This window comes from Alternaria atra, assembly GCF_907166805.1.
Source record: "Alternaria atra isolate CS162 genome assembly, contig: 25, whole genome shotgun sequence".
NCBI classification, from domain to species: Eukaryota; Fungi; Ascomycota; class Dothideomycetes; order Pleosporales; family Pleosporaceae; genus Alternaria; species Alternaria atra.
In genome coordinates, this window is record NW_025091323.1 from 4761483 (window position 1) to 4774971 (window position 13489).

General features: G+C 51.0%; 5 protein-coding genes across 5 annotated transcripts; 3 read left to right on the forward strand and 2 right to left on the reverse strand.

The window, feature by feature from the left end:
- Window positions 1–372: 372 nt before the first annotated feature.
- On the forward strand, window positions 373–1761 carry ALTATR162_LOCUS6653 (uncharacterized protein; the record flags this gene model as incomplete). Its single annotated transcript, XM_043314275.1, has 3 exons — window positions 373–549; window positions 715–1681; window positions 1739–1761. 3 exons carry the CDS (start codon window positions 373–375, stop codon window positions 1759–1761), a joined length of 1167 nt encoding a protein of 388 aa, XP_043170210.1.
- Window positions 1762–2866: 1105 nt separating this feature from the next.
- ALTATR162_LOCUS6654 (uncharacterized protein) lies at window positions 2867–4852 on the forward strand (the record flags this gene model as incomplete). Its single annotated transcript, XM_043314276.1, has 4 exons — window positions 2867–3125; window positions 3174–3694; window positions 3744–4094; window positions 4142–4852. The coding sequence occupies 4 exons, from the start codon at window positions 2867–2869 to the stop codon at window positions 4850–4852; spliced, it is 1842 nt and encodes a 613-aa protein (XP_043170211.1).
- Window positions 4853–7618: 2766 nt separating this feature from the next.
- Window positions 7619–8160, reverse strand: ALTATR162_LOCUS6655 (uncharacterized protein; the record flags this gene model as incomplete). Its single annotated transcript, XM_043314277.1, has 3 exons — window positions 7619–7680; window positions 7730–7990; window positions 8046–8160. 3 exons carry the CDS (start codon window positions 8158–8160, stop codon window positions 7619–7621), a joined length of 438 nt encoding a protein of 145 aa, XP_043170212.1.
- Window positions 8161–8893: 733 nt separating this feature from the next.
- ALTATR162_LOCUS6656 (uncharacterized protein) lies at window positions 8894–9321 on the forward strand (the record flags this gene model as incomplete). The annotated part of the gene is made up of 2 exons (XM_043314278.1): window positions 8894–8961; window positions 9009–9321. The coding sequence occupies 2 exons, from the start codon at window positions 8894–8896 to the stop codon at window positions 9319–9321; spliced, it is 381 nt and encodes a 126-aa protein (XP_043170213.1).
- Window positions 9322–10277: 956 nt separating this feature from the next.
- Window positions 10278–11774, reverse strand: ALTATR162_LOCUS6657 (uncharacterized protein; the record flags this gene model as incomplete). Its single annotated transcript, XM_043314279.1, has 2 exons — window positions 10278–10638; window positions 10711–11774. The coding sequence occupies 2 exons, from the start codon at window positions 11772–11774 to the stop codon at window positions 10278–10280; spliced, it is 1425 nt and encodes a 474-aa protein (XP_043170214.1).
- Between the last annotated feature and the right edge of the window lie 1715 nt (window positions 11775–13489).

Here is a 13489-nt window from a genome sequence, read left to right on the forward strand (position 1 = left end):
GGCAGTAAAGCGGCACCTGGAACCACCGACCACCACTGCGACAAATGAGAGTTACGGGCGGCAGCAGTGCGTGAAGTACGTGATTGCGATTGCTCAGAGTGAATGTGACATCGTGTGGAAGCTATTTTGTGCTTATCTAGCAAGCTGATATTGTGCGAGTGACCAAGCTATGACGTGAAAACAACAAGTGACTGAGAGAACGAGCAAGATGAATAAGGAAAGATCACGCCTACTCACTATACCCTTGGCCCATCGGTGTGTAAAATTATCTTCCACTGCGTATATATTTCTCCTCAATCACTTCTGACAATTCGCAATCCGGATACTTCCTCAACTACACTCGACTCCTCCTTTCTATACAGTCGTACTATCATGGCCGACTCAAATACCCCAGCCCAAGACACCCCACCTACTATCGCACCCCTTAATATGTACTGGGCGCGAGGTGAGCTGATTTCCTTCCTCCAGAGGGTATACACATGCCAAAGCAGACCTGCGGGTGACTGGGAGCGCGATATCATTTTCGCGAGGCACAACTTGGACCGCATAGTAAGTAGTGTCGAGCGCAATTCATATCGACAATGGTCATCCTAGAAGCCCACAATGCATCTTCTTCTGATCCGACAACAACGGAAAAGGTTGTTGTGTGCTCCTAAAGTACTCGCGAAGTGTGCTGCTGTTTTCTATCTCCGAGTACTAACGCATACAACCCAGCCCTTCTACGAAGATTTCCCATTTACAATCGAATGTCTTCGTCTCACTCTCCTCAACTCGAAGACCTTGACTCCGAGGGAGTTGTCGAAGTTCACACGGATCACTGAGCAAGGTAGCCAGATGTGTATACGTATCTTCGTACGCCATGCGGTTCGACATGGGCCGTACCTGCTCTCCTCGCTCGGCCCCGATCCGAGTCCAGACTTCCCTCGACCACAGCAGACCGGTACCGTTCAGCCTGCTAGTACACAGCCGTCAGCTCCCGCCGATCGTCAAGCTCCAGTACCAGCTGCCTCCCATGCGCAGCTTGCAGGCGAGAACGCGACAATGCGAAGGCAAATGAACGGCCTCAACGTCAGGGCCGATAGAGTTGAAGGTCATCGCGGAGTCGGTCGCAGCAGAGCTACACCTACTCAGACAGATCGACCATCGCAGCCTCGTGGAGGATACAATGGACGTCCAGACCGCGGCTACCATGCCAATCAAGGAGCGTTTATGCCTCCAGCGGTACAACAGACTCCGTCGCAGTACAGTCCGAGTCCATTTGGTGGCTACAATCGGCCTTATGGCGGCTCTCCACACATGCCCAGTCCATACCCGCCTGCGGCACCGATGGGTGGCTACGGTATGCAACAGTACCAGCAGCAGTTCGGTGATCCTCCGCAGCAATCTTACGGTGCATGGAGTGGCAACCAGACCTACCATACTACACAACAGGCCAACTCTTCTCAGTCGGGAGCCTATACCGCCTACATGGTGCCACCGCCACAGACAGCGCTTGTCCCGCAGCAAATTCGAGGCTCCAATCAAAGACAACCTGCCTATGGTGCTCCTGGTCCTTCAGAAGTCCAACAAACACAATTGCCAGTGCAAGCTCAAGGTGCTTCAACACTTCGCCAAGAACAGGCTTCAGCACCAAGGACTACCGCTTACGTGCCCAATCCTTATGCAAGACCGTTCACTCCAGGTGCGGCTTCCCACTATTCCCAAATAACGATTCAAAGTTCTCACTAACCGCTATTAGGATCCAACACCACGGATGATTGAAGTCCATCATGATTCATTCCTGTAAGCGAGAGAATTCGGAGAGACCGAGACGTGAAGAGATAAGGGCAAAAGTTCTGGAAAGAGTGTTGGGTATTTGCGATTTGCCTCAGTGGAGATACCACCTTCATCCGTCCAGGAAATAGATAACCAGAAATGTGAAATTGAAAGCACCTGGTTGGTGCGGTGATGATCCCGCTACGTCTTCCTCCAGATTTCCGCTCAAAAGGACCGTGCTCGTTAGCGTGAGGCTTGCCTGAACACCAATATTACCCGCCGCTTCATCACCCCTTGAGCACTTTTGCAACACCATCCCAACCACGCCCCATCAGCCATGGTATCGCGCGTGATCAATTGCAGAAGGAGGTAACAATGATGAAACGCTTATAATGATAACCTTACTACCAAGTCCTTGGCTATCATTCTTGCGGAGATCCTACGTCCATTCAGGCGCGTTGCAATCGTAGCTAGGGCTAGAAGGGGAGGTGATAAGACCAAGAGATGGAACAAACCTTGGCATTTCTTGCGCGCCCGCATGGAAGCTTCAACACCAGTTATCTTTTCCTGCTTAGCACACCTTGGCACGTCTTTTTCGAACGTTCCACCGCGCTCATGATCCAAGGCTGGTTGTTCGTATTGGCGCTCGGATCCTTCGCTCATTCCTATCTTATCCTGATCCTGGGGCTACCACGGCCTTGGATGCCTCTAACCAACGCGCTTAACTGCGGCAGTATGCTTGAGGGCTCGCACTATGATCCTCCGACCGGACTAGGCGCCGTCCCACGGTCTTGGATGTTGTTTACGTGCATGCAGCAGTGATAACACGGCAACCGAGCGAGGGAAATGCCATGGCCAGAGTGGACACGCTCGATAGTCGCGTGCGATCCCTGTGAAAGTCTTGTCCAATGCTTTGGTCTGGGTCCATGTTTGTCTGTATATGAAGAGGGGCATGGTACACTTGTTCCCACCGCAGGTATTCAAGTCCATCGCACATTGCGTTCGCCTGACCCCCCACCGCCAGCGTGTGATCTCGCGCATTCAATTCCGCGGTTGTATCTTGTTACTTTTGCTCTGCCTCGAAGACTGATTCAAGCTCGTCTTCAGCACAATGGCGGCCACTACCAATGTCAAGGCGTCTCTTGAGATCACAAAGGGTGCCACTGCTACGGACCCAATTCCAATTGACACCAGCTCCACCGGTTCCTTCAATGATGAGCACACCAACCTCTTGGGTCCTTTCCCTACTGAGGAAGAATGGGCGACTCTTCCCAGGGTTTCCGGCCGCATTCCATGGCAGGCATGGACTGTAGCTGCTGTTGAGTTCGTTGAGCGCTTCAGTTACTACGGTACCAGTGCCGTATTCGTCAGTAAGTGAATTGAAAGCATGCACTTGAGCATATACTGACTGTCATCAGACTTCATTCAGAAGCCACTTCCTCCTGGCTCCAAGACTGGTGCCGGTTTCCTCAAGAAGCCTGGTTCCGGTGCTCTGGACATGGGCCAACGTGCTTCAACTGGTCTTACCATGTTCAACCAGTTCTGGTCCTACATCACTCCTCTCGGTGGTGCCTGGCTAGCTGACGAGTACTGGGGACGTTACAACACCATCCAGTACTCGAACGTTGTCGCTCTCATCGGTCACATCATTCTGATCATGTCTGCCATCCCCGCCGTCATCGTCAAGCCCAACGTTTCCATCGGTATCTTCGCTGTCGGTCTTGTCATCATGGGTATCGGAACTGGCGGTTTCAAAAGTAACATCTCACCTCTCATCGCCGAACAGTACAAGGATCAGAAAGCCTACGTCCGCGTCAAAAAGGATGGAAGCAAAGAGATTGTTGATCCCGCTACTACCACTGCGCGTATCTACATCTACTTCTACTTCTTGATCAACTGTGGATCCATCTGTGGTTCTATCGCCATGGTTTACTCAGAGGTAATTGCCCAGCTAAAAGGCGTTGCATGACTATGTTAACATTGTTCAGCATTTCGTCGGTTTCTGGCTCTCTTACACACTACCAACTATCTGCTACCTGCTCTGCCCCATCATCCTCATCACCATGAAGAAGCACTACAAGCTCTCGCCACCCACGGGATCCGTCATGGGCAAGGCCTTCAAGCTCATTGGTCTTGGTATCAAGAAGTCACCCCGCAAGAACACGTTCAAGGACGACGGTTTCTGGGACAGGGTCAAGCCCACCGCTCTTCGTGCCAGCGGTGAGAGTGTCCCTGACTGGATGACCTTTGACGATGCCTGGGTCGATGAAGTCAAGCGTGGTATCTTGGCCTGCAAGGTCTTCTTATGGTACCCTCTTTACTGGCTCGCATACAACCAGGTATGAATTTTGATACTGTAGCAAGTATCCTGAACTAACGATTGTAGATGACCAACAACCTTGTCTCTCAAGCCAACACTATGAACCTTGGGCAAACACCCAACGATATCGTCTCGAAGCTGAACCCCATCTTCATCGTCATCCTTATCCCGATCATGGACTTCCTCGTCTACCCAGGTCTGCGCAAGGCTGGTATTAACCTCTCGCCTATCAAGAAGATCACTGCTGGTTTTGCGCTCTCCTCATTCGCCATGGTATCAGCCTGCGTCATTCAGTACTACATCTACAAGATGTCGCCGTGCGGTGACAACATCAACGTCCTCAGCAAGACCCGCAAGGACTGCAGCGCTGATATCTCCGTCTGGGTCCAGGCCTTCCCCTACGGTCTGATCGGTATGTCTGAGATTCTGGCGTCCATCACCAAGCTCGAGTACGCGTACACAAAAGCGCCCAACAACATGAAGTCCACCATCCAGGCCGTCGCCCTCTCTACCTCGGCTGTCTCCGCCGCACTCGGCCAGGCTTTTGTCAGTCTGTCCGAGGACCCGCTGCTGGTGTGGAACTACGGCTCCGTCGCGGTTGTTGCCATGTTCGGTGGTATCGGTTTCTACATGACCTTTCGCAAGGCGGATGCTCAGGAAGATGCTCTGAACAACATGAAGGAGAGCAAGTACATTGGCGGCCGTGAGGTTGGTGACGCTGAGAACGTTGAGACTCTCAGTGTAAGGGACGAGAAGAACGAGAAGAGTGGTTTGTAAATGAAAACCACTGGATTGACGGTAATGGACATATGATAGTAATGATATGAATGGTACCCATGTACGAACTCTTCTACCTCTCCAAGTCTATACATGAATCCTCCTTACTCTATGCCGCCCATCGCAGTCCTCTCAATTTACCTAGGAAACAATTAGGTCTGTCGTGCGTATCGCCATCCCGTCTTCAGAAGAACTACTAGAAGTTAGTCAGGCTCAACTTTGGGAGTCCAGATAACTTCAGCAGTAACCAGCGAGGAGTTACTTAAGATACTCGAGGCCATTGGGTGAGACCTGATAGTATAGGCTGGAGGTACATGACTTTACTCAAATAGCGAACCCACCAGCACCTCCACCTCCACCTCCGCCTCGTCCACCCCCAAACGGACGCCTGTCGCCAATTTTACCTCACGAGTTGTTACCTGAAGCAAGACCCGACGGCTCACCAGGCATCATGGGTGCCTTGCCCTTCTGCCCAGGCGACTTGGGACCGCCATCATCCGGAAGCAGACCCAAAAGAGGGAAAATTGATATGCGCGTACTGATCTGGAGTTGCACCAGCAGCCCTAGCAGCATTTACTGCTGTCTCATGAGCATGTATGACTTGGACATCCAGTGCTGTCGGAGGTAACGACAGACCACCGTGCCGCTGATAGTGGCGGTATAGGAGGATGTCGACTACTGAGCGATTCTGGCGGATCTAGTCCATAGAGGCGTGACCAAGCTCTGGGTCTGCGATGCGGAGGATAAGTTCGTGAACTAGGGACGGGTTACTGTCGAAGTCTTCCTGGATGTGGGTTAATATTTTCTTGTAGTAGGGGTGAAGGTGATGTGGAAGTATGCCTACAATAGTCTCGCCAAGGAAAATAGCGTTGTTCATGTCAGGGTAGTAATTGTAGTTTGGTCGAGCTTGACCGCTGGCATCTCGTACTGTATAAGCCCAGCGCATGAATGGGGTCACAGACTCGCCGTTCCAACGCTGAAGCGGAGTTGGTGCTTCTTCTCGGAGATGGTGCACGGTTGGAGGGACTCGGTGACCTGGGAGAGGAGGGTGTTGAAATTGAGGAGGAGACAGGGGCTCGATTCCTGTGCGAGAAGAGATTCTACCAAGATGAGGGGTGGTGTACGTGTTGCCAGATGGAGGAGGGCCGCCGCATTGGGGAGGTTGGTTTCCCTGGAAACCTGAAATCTTGTTGATATAGAAAGGAAGGTCTGGAGAGAGTATATAAGAGTGAATTGAACCCAGTGGAAGTTTGTAAGATGTAGAAAGCTAAGGGGATTGCCGAAGTAGCTCGTGTTTCGTTATTGATAAGAAGAGAATGGAGGAAGGGAGATAATTTTATATCCTAGGGTTGGAGGTCAAGTCTGGGCGAGTGGCGTTTGCTTTCCAGCGGAACCTCAAATTTTGAGAGGTAAATTGAGAGAGCAAGCGTACTTGTGACGTTCTCGACCAAGGTTACGTTTGCGTTCGGTTATTGTGAAGGGGACCTGCGTTTGCCATGATAGCTGTGTTCACGAGCGGTGTAAGTGAGGCAAGCCGTCAATATCGGTATCTTACAAGAAGTCTCCTTCCAGTTCCTTTCTAGTTAAAGTGAAACGACCGAGAGTTTCTGATCGAGGTGTATAAGCAAAGGGGTGAATGGATGGCAAAGGCTGATGTTGCCTGAACAGTTTCAACCATGAACACTTCCTGTACAAAGACCGCCAATGTTCTGGGCCTGTACTCTAGCTTTCTTAAGCACACTGCCCTCTTCAACCCCTCCTCCACTGATCAAGTTGACGTTAGAGGCGACCTTATCCACGTCTCGCTTGTCTGTGCACTATCACTACGACATCAGTATATCCTTCCAATTCGACTAGCGACACATGAGCTCGGAATATTATTCAGAAATCTTGCGATCATCTCTTTACATCGTCTACCCACATCTCTGCAACCACAACAGCTGGCTCAAATGTTTCCCAATCAGCTGCGTTCACCACCAAACTTCGCACTGCTTGCAGGAGGATTCAGGCCGCCTGAAGATTCGAACCGGAAGTACTACAATGAGGAAATAGTACGACATCTGAAGAATAAGTACCCTGACTTGATACGAGAGTTTCTAACCATAGATCGATAAGTGTCGCGGTCATCTGGAGTTGGCTTTAGAATATAGGCGATTTATGCTACTGTAGAGTTACCGGGAAACATTATTCACGAGAAGTATTAGGATATAAGATACTACTCTCCAGCGCCACCCATCAAATTTTATGCAGGAAATGCAGCCGTAGAGATGGGATGTAGGGATCCAGCAGAATTAGGAATTGGACGGAAGACGCCAGCGCAAGAGCGACCCCATGGTCTTGATGATTCAAAGGTCGTCTTGCAGCCGTAGGAGAGCACGAAATGTCGAAGGCACATCGCTTAATAGCTCACGAGTGGCTATACCACATTACTGGAACCAAGACAATTCTAGACGCACAATAACTCTAAATGAAACAAATGCATTTCGTTTACAAGCGCAGAATGAAATTGATGAGACCCTAAAATACACGCCGTCAAATGGATCGCAAGTGCACCCCAACCGATGCCATTATTTACCACCTCGCTTCCCAACTTCGAAGCCCTCGTTTTCCTTCCGTTCGAATAATACATGGAGACGTGAGACATGCCGCGCATGTTGGTGTTGCGCGTCATGTGTGTACATTGCTGAACGACTTTGCGTATCGATACCGTTGCTTGTGTGTTGCAGGTTGGTGTTGTCTTCTCTGCAATCGAGACCGCGTAATCGTCTAGCAATGGGCGTCACTAGCCTTGGAGTTCATGAGCAGGGCAACAATGAGTCCGTAAAGACCTAGCACATGTTAGCAGACGCTTTCACACGAATTCAACGAATAACATACCCAAGACTTCGGCGAAAATGAGAATCAGAATCATCCCGACGAACAACCTGGGTTGTTGAGCGGTTCCTCGTACACCGGCGTCACCGACAATACCGATGGCAAAACCAGCAGCCATACCCGACAGACCGACGGCGAGACCAGCACCGAGCTGGATGAAGTTGGCAAAGAGCGAAGACTCCTGTGTCAGACCGTTGGAGATCAAGACGGACACGACGAGACCGTAGATACCAATAATACCCGCCATCACAACGGGAATAATGTCTGCGGCGTGTTAGCTGTATTTTCGACTCCATAATATCCACCCAGCTTCACGTACTCTTGACGATCAGGTCAGGGCGGAGGACACCCATGGCCGAGACACCAACACCGGCCTTGGCGGTTCCGTAGGCAGCGCCGAAACACGCGAAGACGATGGCTGACGTGCAGCCCATCGCGCCGAAGAAGGGCTATTCGTTCGTTAGCCCAGTTCCCTTTGATACACATCGCGATGTTCGTCGCATCGAGCTTTGGTGATGGAAGCAGGTCGTCGCGGTGCTATCGCGTCGGGAGGCGAAGCGGAGGTTGGTTCGAGGACTTACAGCATAGACGGGGCTATATCCATCATGTTAGCTATTGTGCTTACTATATAACAACAAAGAGGCTCCTCCAATGCTCAGATGACAGTCGCGAGCCCAGCTTATCTCCAAGAGGCAAGCTGGAGCTGCCTGCATGCTCAACAAGGGAGCTCCGTGTTCACTCACCAAAGTTCGGAGACCATCTTTGCGGTGGTGTATGTAATCGACGATTCGTTTAGAAGGGGGTCGAGATCTTTATTGAGATGGACGGGAGTCGTGGATGCGGCGACGGGGGCGGTTGTGATGTCGAGGAGTGGTGACGATGGTTGGCGAAGAGCTGGATGTCGCTCGGCCCTATACCCACTCCGTCACTAGCTCCAACTCACGTGTAGCGCTAGTGATAATCCTAGTAGCTATGAACTTTTCGAGTTTCTCCAGCTTCTGAAAATCCAAACTACCACAACCTTCACCCCAAATACATCCGGGCGAGCAAGCAGTGTAAGTCGCATACACAAAGCCTAGTTGCGTAACTGACATATCACAGGAATCCTCCTTCGGACGAGCTTTAGCAGTGAACCCTATCATCTACCTTAACATTACAACCTCCGAAATGGCCGAAGACAACAGCGCTGCGTGGCCGCAAGCCGACCAGGCTCTGAGCCAAGAGATTCTTGACCTGTAAGCAATCTCCTCCGATATCATGTGGAAATCCTAACGAAAACCAGGGTACAACAGGCGACACACTACCGCCAGCTCAAGAAGGGAGCCAACGAGGCTACCAAGACCCTCAACCGTGGTATCAGCGAGTTGATCATCCTCGCGGCCGACACCTCCCCGCTCGCTATCCTCCTCCACTTGCCCCTTCTCTGCGAGGACAAGAACGTTCCCTACGTCTACGTCCCCTCCAAGATGGCTCTTGGCCGCGCTTGCGGTGTCGCCAGGCCCGTTATCGCTGCTAGCATCACGACAAACGAAGCCTCTGACCTCATGGGCCAGATCCGCACCCTCAAGGACAAGGTCGAGCGTCTCCAGATCTAAGTTGACCGACACATCCGCTACACGCGTACAAACGATTGCAGGAGGTGGAGACTAGTTTTGCAATACTGGAAGGTTTACGTAGCGACAAGATGGCAGAGGTCTGGGATGGAATACGCCCATTGTCTCTGTACGTAGATCGAGAATGAAATGCCGAGCGCAAGTCGGCATCGACTCTGCCAAAACTGAATTCCTGGTCCACATGCTGCCTTGATGCTGTTAGAATGTGCAGTTCTCCTGTTTGGTAATATACACAAAAATCCGCAGGTGCATGACCGAGTCGCAGTTAGAAAGCTTCCATCCTTTCTCAGTACCGCACTGGAGTTAACGAGCCTCAAATACAGAAACCAGACAAATGCACCACAGATGCCGATATAAGATAGGACTGCGTATGCCAAACGCGGCGCTGTGTGTTTCTCAGCCTTCGCCTCAGCTGTTCCTGTGCGATGCTCTCAGCAATAGCACATTCTTTTTGTGACGGGCTCAGTAACCTCACTCCAGACTTGATCACTTCCAAATTGTGACTACTACGTCATTCGAGTTACGTAGGCTGGGCTGCATAGCCACCCGTGTCTTCCACTAAGATCAGTGCATTAGTGCTATTGACAGCAGTAGTACATCGACACTTTCAAACTAGCCGGCGGGTACCTTGCATCCATTCGCGCCAGTATCGCACCTCGCCAATGAACTGCCAGCTGAAACAAGAATGTCGAAAGATGCACAGGTTGTTCTCTACTTCAAGGCAATGCGGAACAGCAGAAAGTTCGAAGCAATATTTTATCATCATACTTTCAATACTAAGCACGTCGCACAACCTCAAAAAGCCACCAAAGGAAAACCATCAAGACCTTTATACTCATGTTCGTCAGGAAGGTCAGAAACTACCATTCGTCCCAGACTCCATCACGCGGCAAGCTGCAGTCGAAATTGCCAGGATTTGTCGGTGTCAGAAGCCGGATCTACATATACATTGGTGGGGTAGATGTAGCAATAGTCGGTACGACCACCGTAGCCATAGTAGATGGAGTAGTCAATTTAGGAACCACCGCCTTACTCTGGGCTAGCGCAGTCCCGCCAATATTGTTGTTCTTACACGACGTACCAGAGCACTTGTGATAGATGCTCATGGCGTTTGCATTTCCGCAGATCTGGCTGGCATTGCCTACACAAGGCTTGAAACAGGAGCCCATGATGCCGTCTTTGGGTGCGTACTTGGGATTGAGGCTGTTATTGTAGAAGCATTCGTTGCCGTTTTCGGGTGCTGCGTAGGTGAAGCCGCGAGAGTTGCAGTAGTCGACACAGATCTCTACTGACATGTAGCTGTTATAGGTCCATGAGCCGTTCATAGCACGATCACCCACGTTGTCTGTACCACATCCAAGATACTCCTACTTCTGAATTGCAGTAAGGTCGATGTAATCGGTAGAACCGCCAGAGCCAAGAGTTGGTGAAGTGCCAGAGCAAGTTCCTGCTGTCGCGCGATCTGGGCCAGAGGTAACGGGGTTGCAGCCGGGTAGTGCAGCGAGCTTTCCACTAATCTTCTCATTGACAGATGTTGGTAGCTTGCAGTCGTTGCACTCTTGGTCGGTGAACATTGTGACCGCAGCGCATTTCTCAACTTGACCAGAGTCGTCTGTGCAGGTGTCGATCGCCTTCTGAAGCACATCGACATCCCAGCCGTTGAAGAAGTCACCATGGAAGCCAAAGCCAGTCGTATCTCCTTGGGCGAATACAAAAGGGTGTTTCCCGTCGACCCATTGATCGGCGAACAGAGCCGTATCATAGAGAAGCTCGAAGAAGATTGACCCTGTGTGAATAGGGTGAGAAGACGGACAATTACCACCGTTATAAACGTCGCCGTCTGGGTAGCTCATATGACTCTTGTGGTCTACAGAATCGAGATTCACACCGTCCCAGCACTGGGGAAAGAAGACTTGGGCTCGCAGACCGTCGGTTTCGGGTTTGTTTGCACCGAGACAGTTGAAGGAAATACCTTGTGCGGCAAGACTACCATCATATGTGCGAGTGAACGGATCACCAGCAACCATACGGAAACCCTCTGGAAAGGCGTGAAGTTTCTCTGTCTGATTGTCTCCGCGACGTTGGAGGTAGTAAACCGTCATGCCACCGTTGATATCGTCTGTATCGCCCATGACAGGAACTGGAGCAAAGCCTGATCCGTCTTTGTACTTGACATATAGCTGGGGCGTCCAGTAGTTGGACATGTCCTCTTTGATCGTGCATGATGAACACTTCGAGGCTTGGGTATCTGCGTAGGTCATGGAGGCTTTGAAGCCCGCTCCGCCTGAGATGGTGTGTACATGACCAGAAACAGCCCCAGGACTGACAATAGGGTTAAGTCGCTCTCGGACATTTCGTCCAGGGCAAGACATGCGAAAGAAAGCGTCGGAAGAAGCAGCAAGCCCAAAGGCAAGAAGAACGTTGTTGGTGAACATATTGGAGAGATGCTAGAGAAGTAGCTGAAGATCATAAGAGTGAACTGCTGATGATGGGTTAGAAGCGCTCTGAGACATGAGGCTTTATACGTGTCTGGAGATCGAGATAAGTGGTGAATGCGAGTACTGAGCTTGTGCGACAGATGTCAGAATGGCAAGGCCTGGGACACTAGAAAGATGATGATGTCGGCTGTCTTTGTTAAGCAGTAGCCTCGAAGTTTTAGGCGGAGGATTCTAGTTGAGATCCATGGATAGCATGTATCGAAGGGAAGGGGGTGATCGTGGTTGGTGAGCATCTTGGGCTACTTGCATACTCTCGATCATCGTGCGAAACATGTTTTTGGCTGCAGCTGAAAGACACCTACTAGTCCTATATCCTCATTACGCCTGGTCTTGTATTCGAGTTAAGAGGCTAGATGACAATCCAACTCGTGGCTTTGACATGACTGTAAGACTTAGTGTCTAGCCGCGCGCTCCATGGACGCGTATCACGTCGCCAATGTGAAAGAGGTTATGTCTCCGTGACATGATCATTGTCGCCGAATACCGATACACAACTATCTCGGGCAACAACACTAATAGTGCGGATTGCTGTATGCGACAGAGGCATACATAGAATGGTGGCCATCCAATCCCGCTCGTGCAGGAGGCGCAATTTGCCGTGACGCCACGACGGAATCATGGATCCTGTTTGATAGCAGCCAACGGTCGCCCGGCGTGGTAGTAGTTCTTAGGACCACCTTTATCTCATCCATTATCAAGCGTTGGTTTCTGAAGTTGAAAATCTGTCTAGGACGGAACTGCCGTCCGTAGTCAACGATGTCTGTTAGTGTTGCCGCTAACCGAAAATATCATGGCCGCGTCGAGCGATTGCGGATGCGGCACGTGGACGTCGGAACTCCTCCACGCTCCCTCTAGGACGAACTCGTGTGAACTCCTGAACAAACACAAACGGTATCCTTCAACCGCCTCTACCGACCGTGCTTCTGCGTGGTGAAGCCTCAACTTCGATCGAAGTCCTTCACCAACTGGAAGTACCAACTTGCACAATATCTCCATCACAGGACCCCTCAGTCATCGCCCCGCCCGCCTCTGGCTCGACGGCCTGGTCTCACAAAGCATGGAAGTAACACATTATCTACGTCAGCAGCCACCGACCGCATTATCACATTGATAATGCTCTGTAGTACAGTGCTAGTAGTGTTGACGAGGAAGCGAGACAAAGGCCTTTCTCCACCATATGGCGCATGGTTGAATACCTACAAGAACTCCAACGTGCATATCGCTTTCCGATCCTATTGTCTGGCGTTCGATTCACAGGGAATGGGCTTCCTCTTTCCCATGATATGACTCAAGGGCTTCTAACACAACGTGGTTGCTAGACCGAGCCGGATTCATATGTACCATGGTATGGCTCTATCTGCCATCTCGACAAATGCTGTCCCGATAACAGGGCGATGAGATAGAAGATCGCCACAGTCCCTTTCGAGGGGCTTCATCGTATGCGATATCTTCTGGCAGTCACCAGCAGGGTGGGAAAACGAGGAGGGTACTACTGCCGTTCTCGCCGAGCCGAGCGGCATTATGACTGCAAACGTTGGCAAAAGCCGATCCGCCTCAAGAAGGCTGCCGTTACTATGCATCACCTCAATGCATACCCCGCATGCAGGAGGTTGTGTTTCCGGGACTTACAGGAACACCTGCTCTCAGCCATC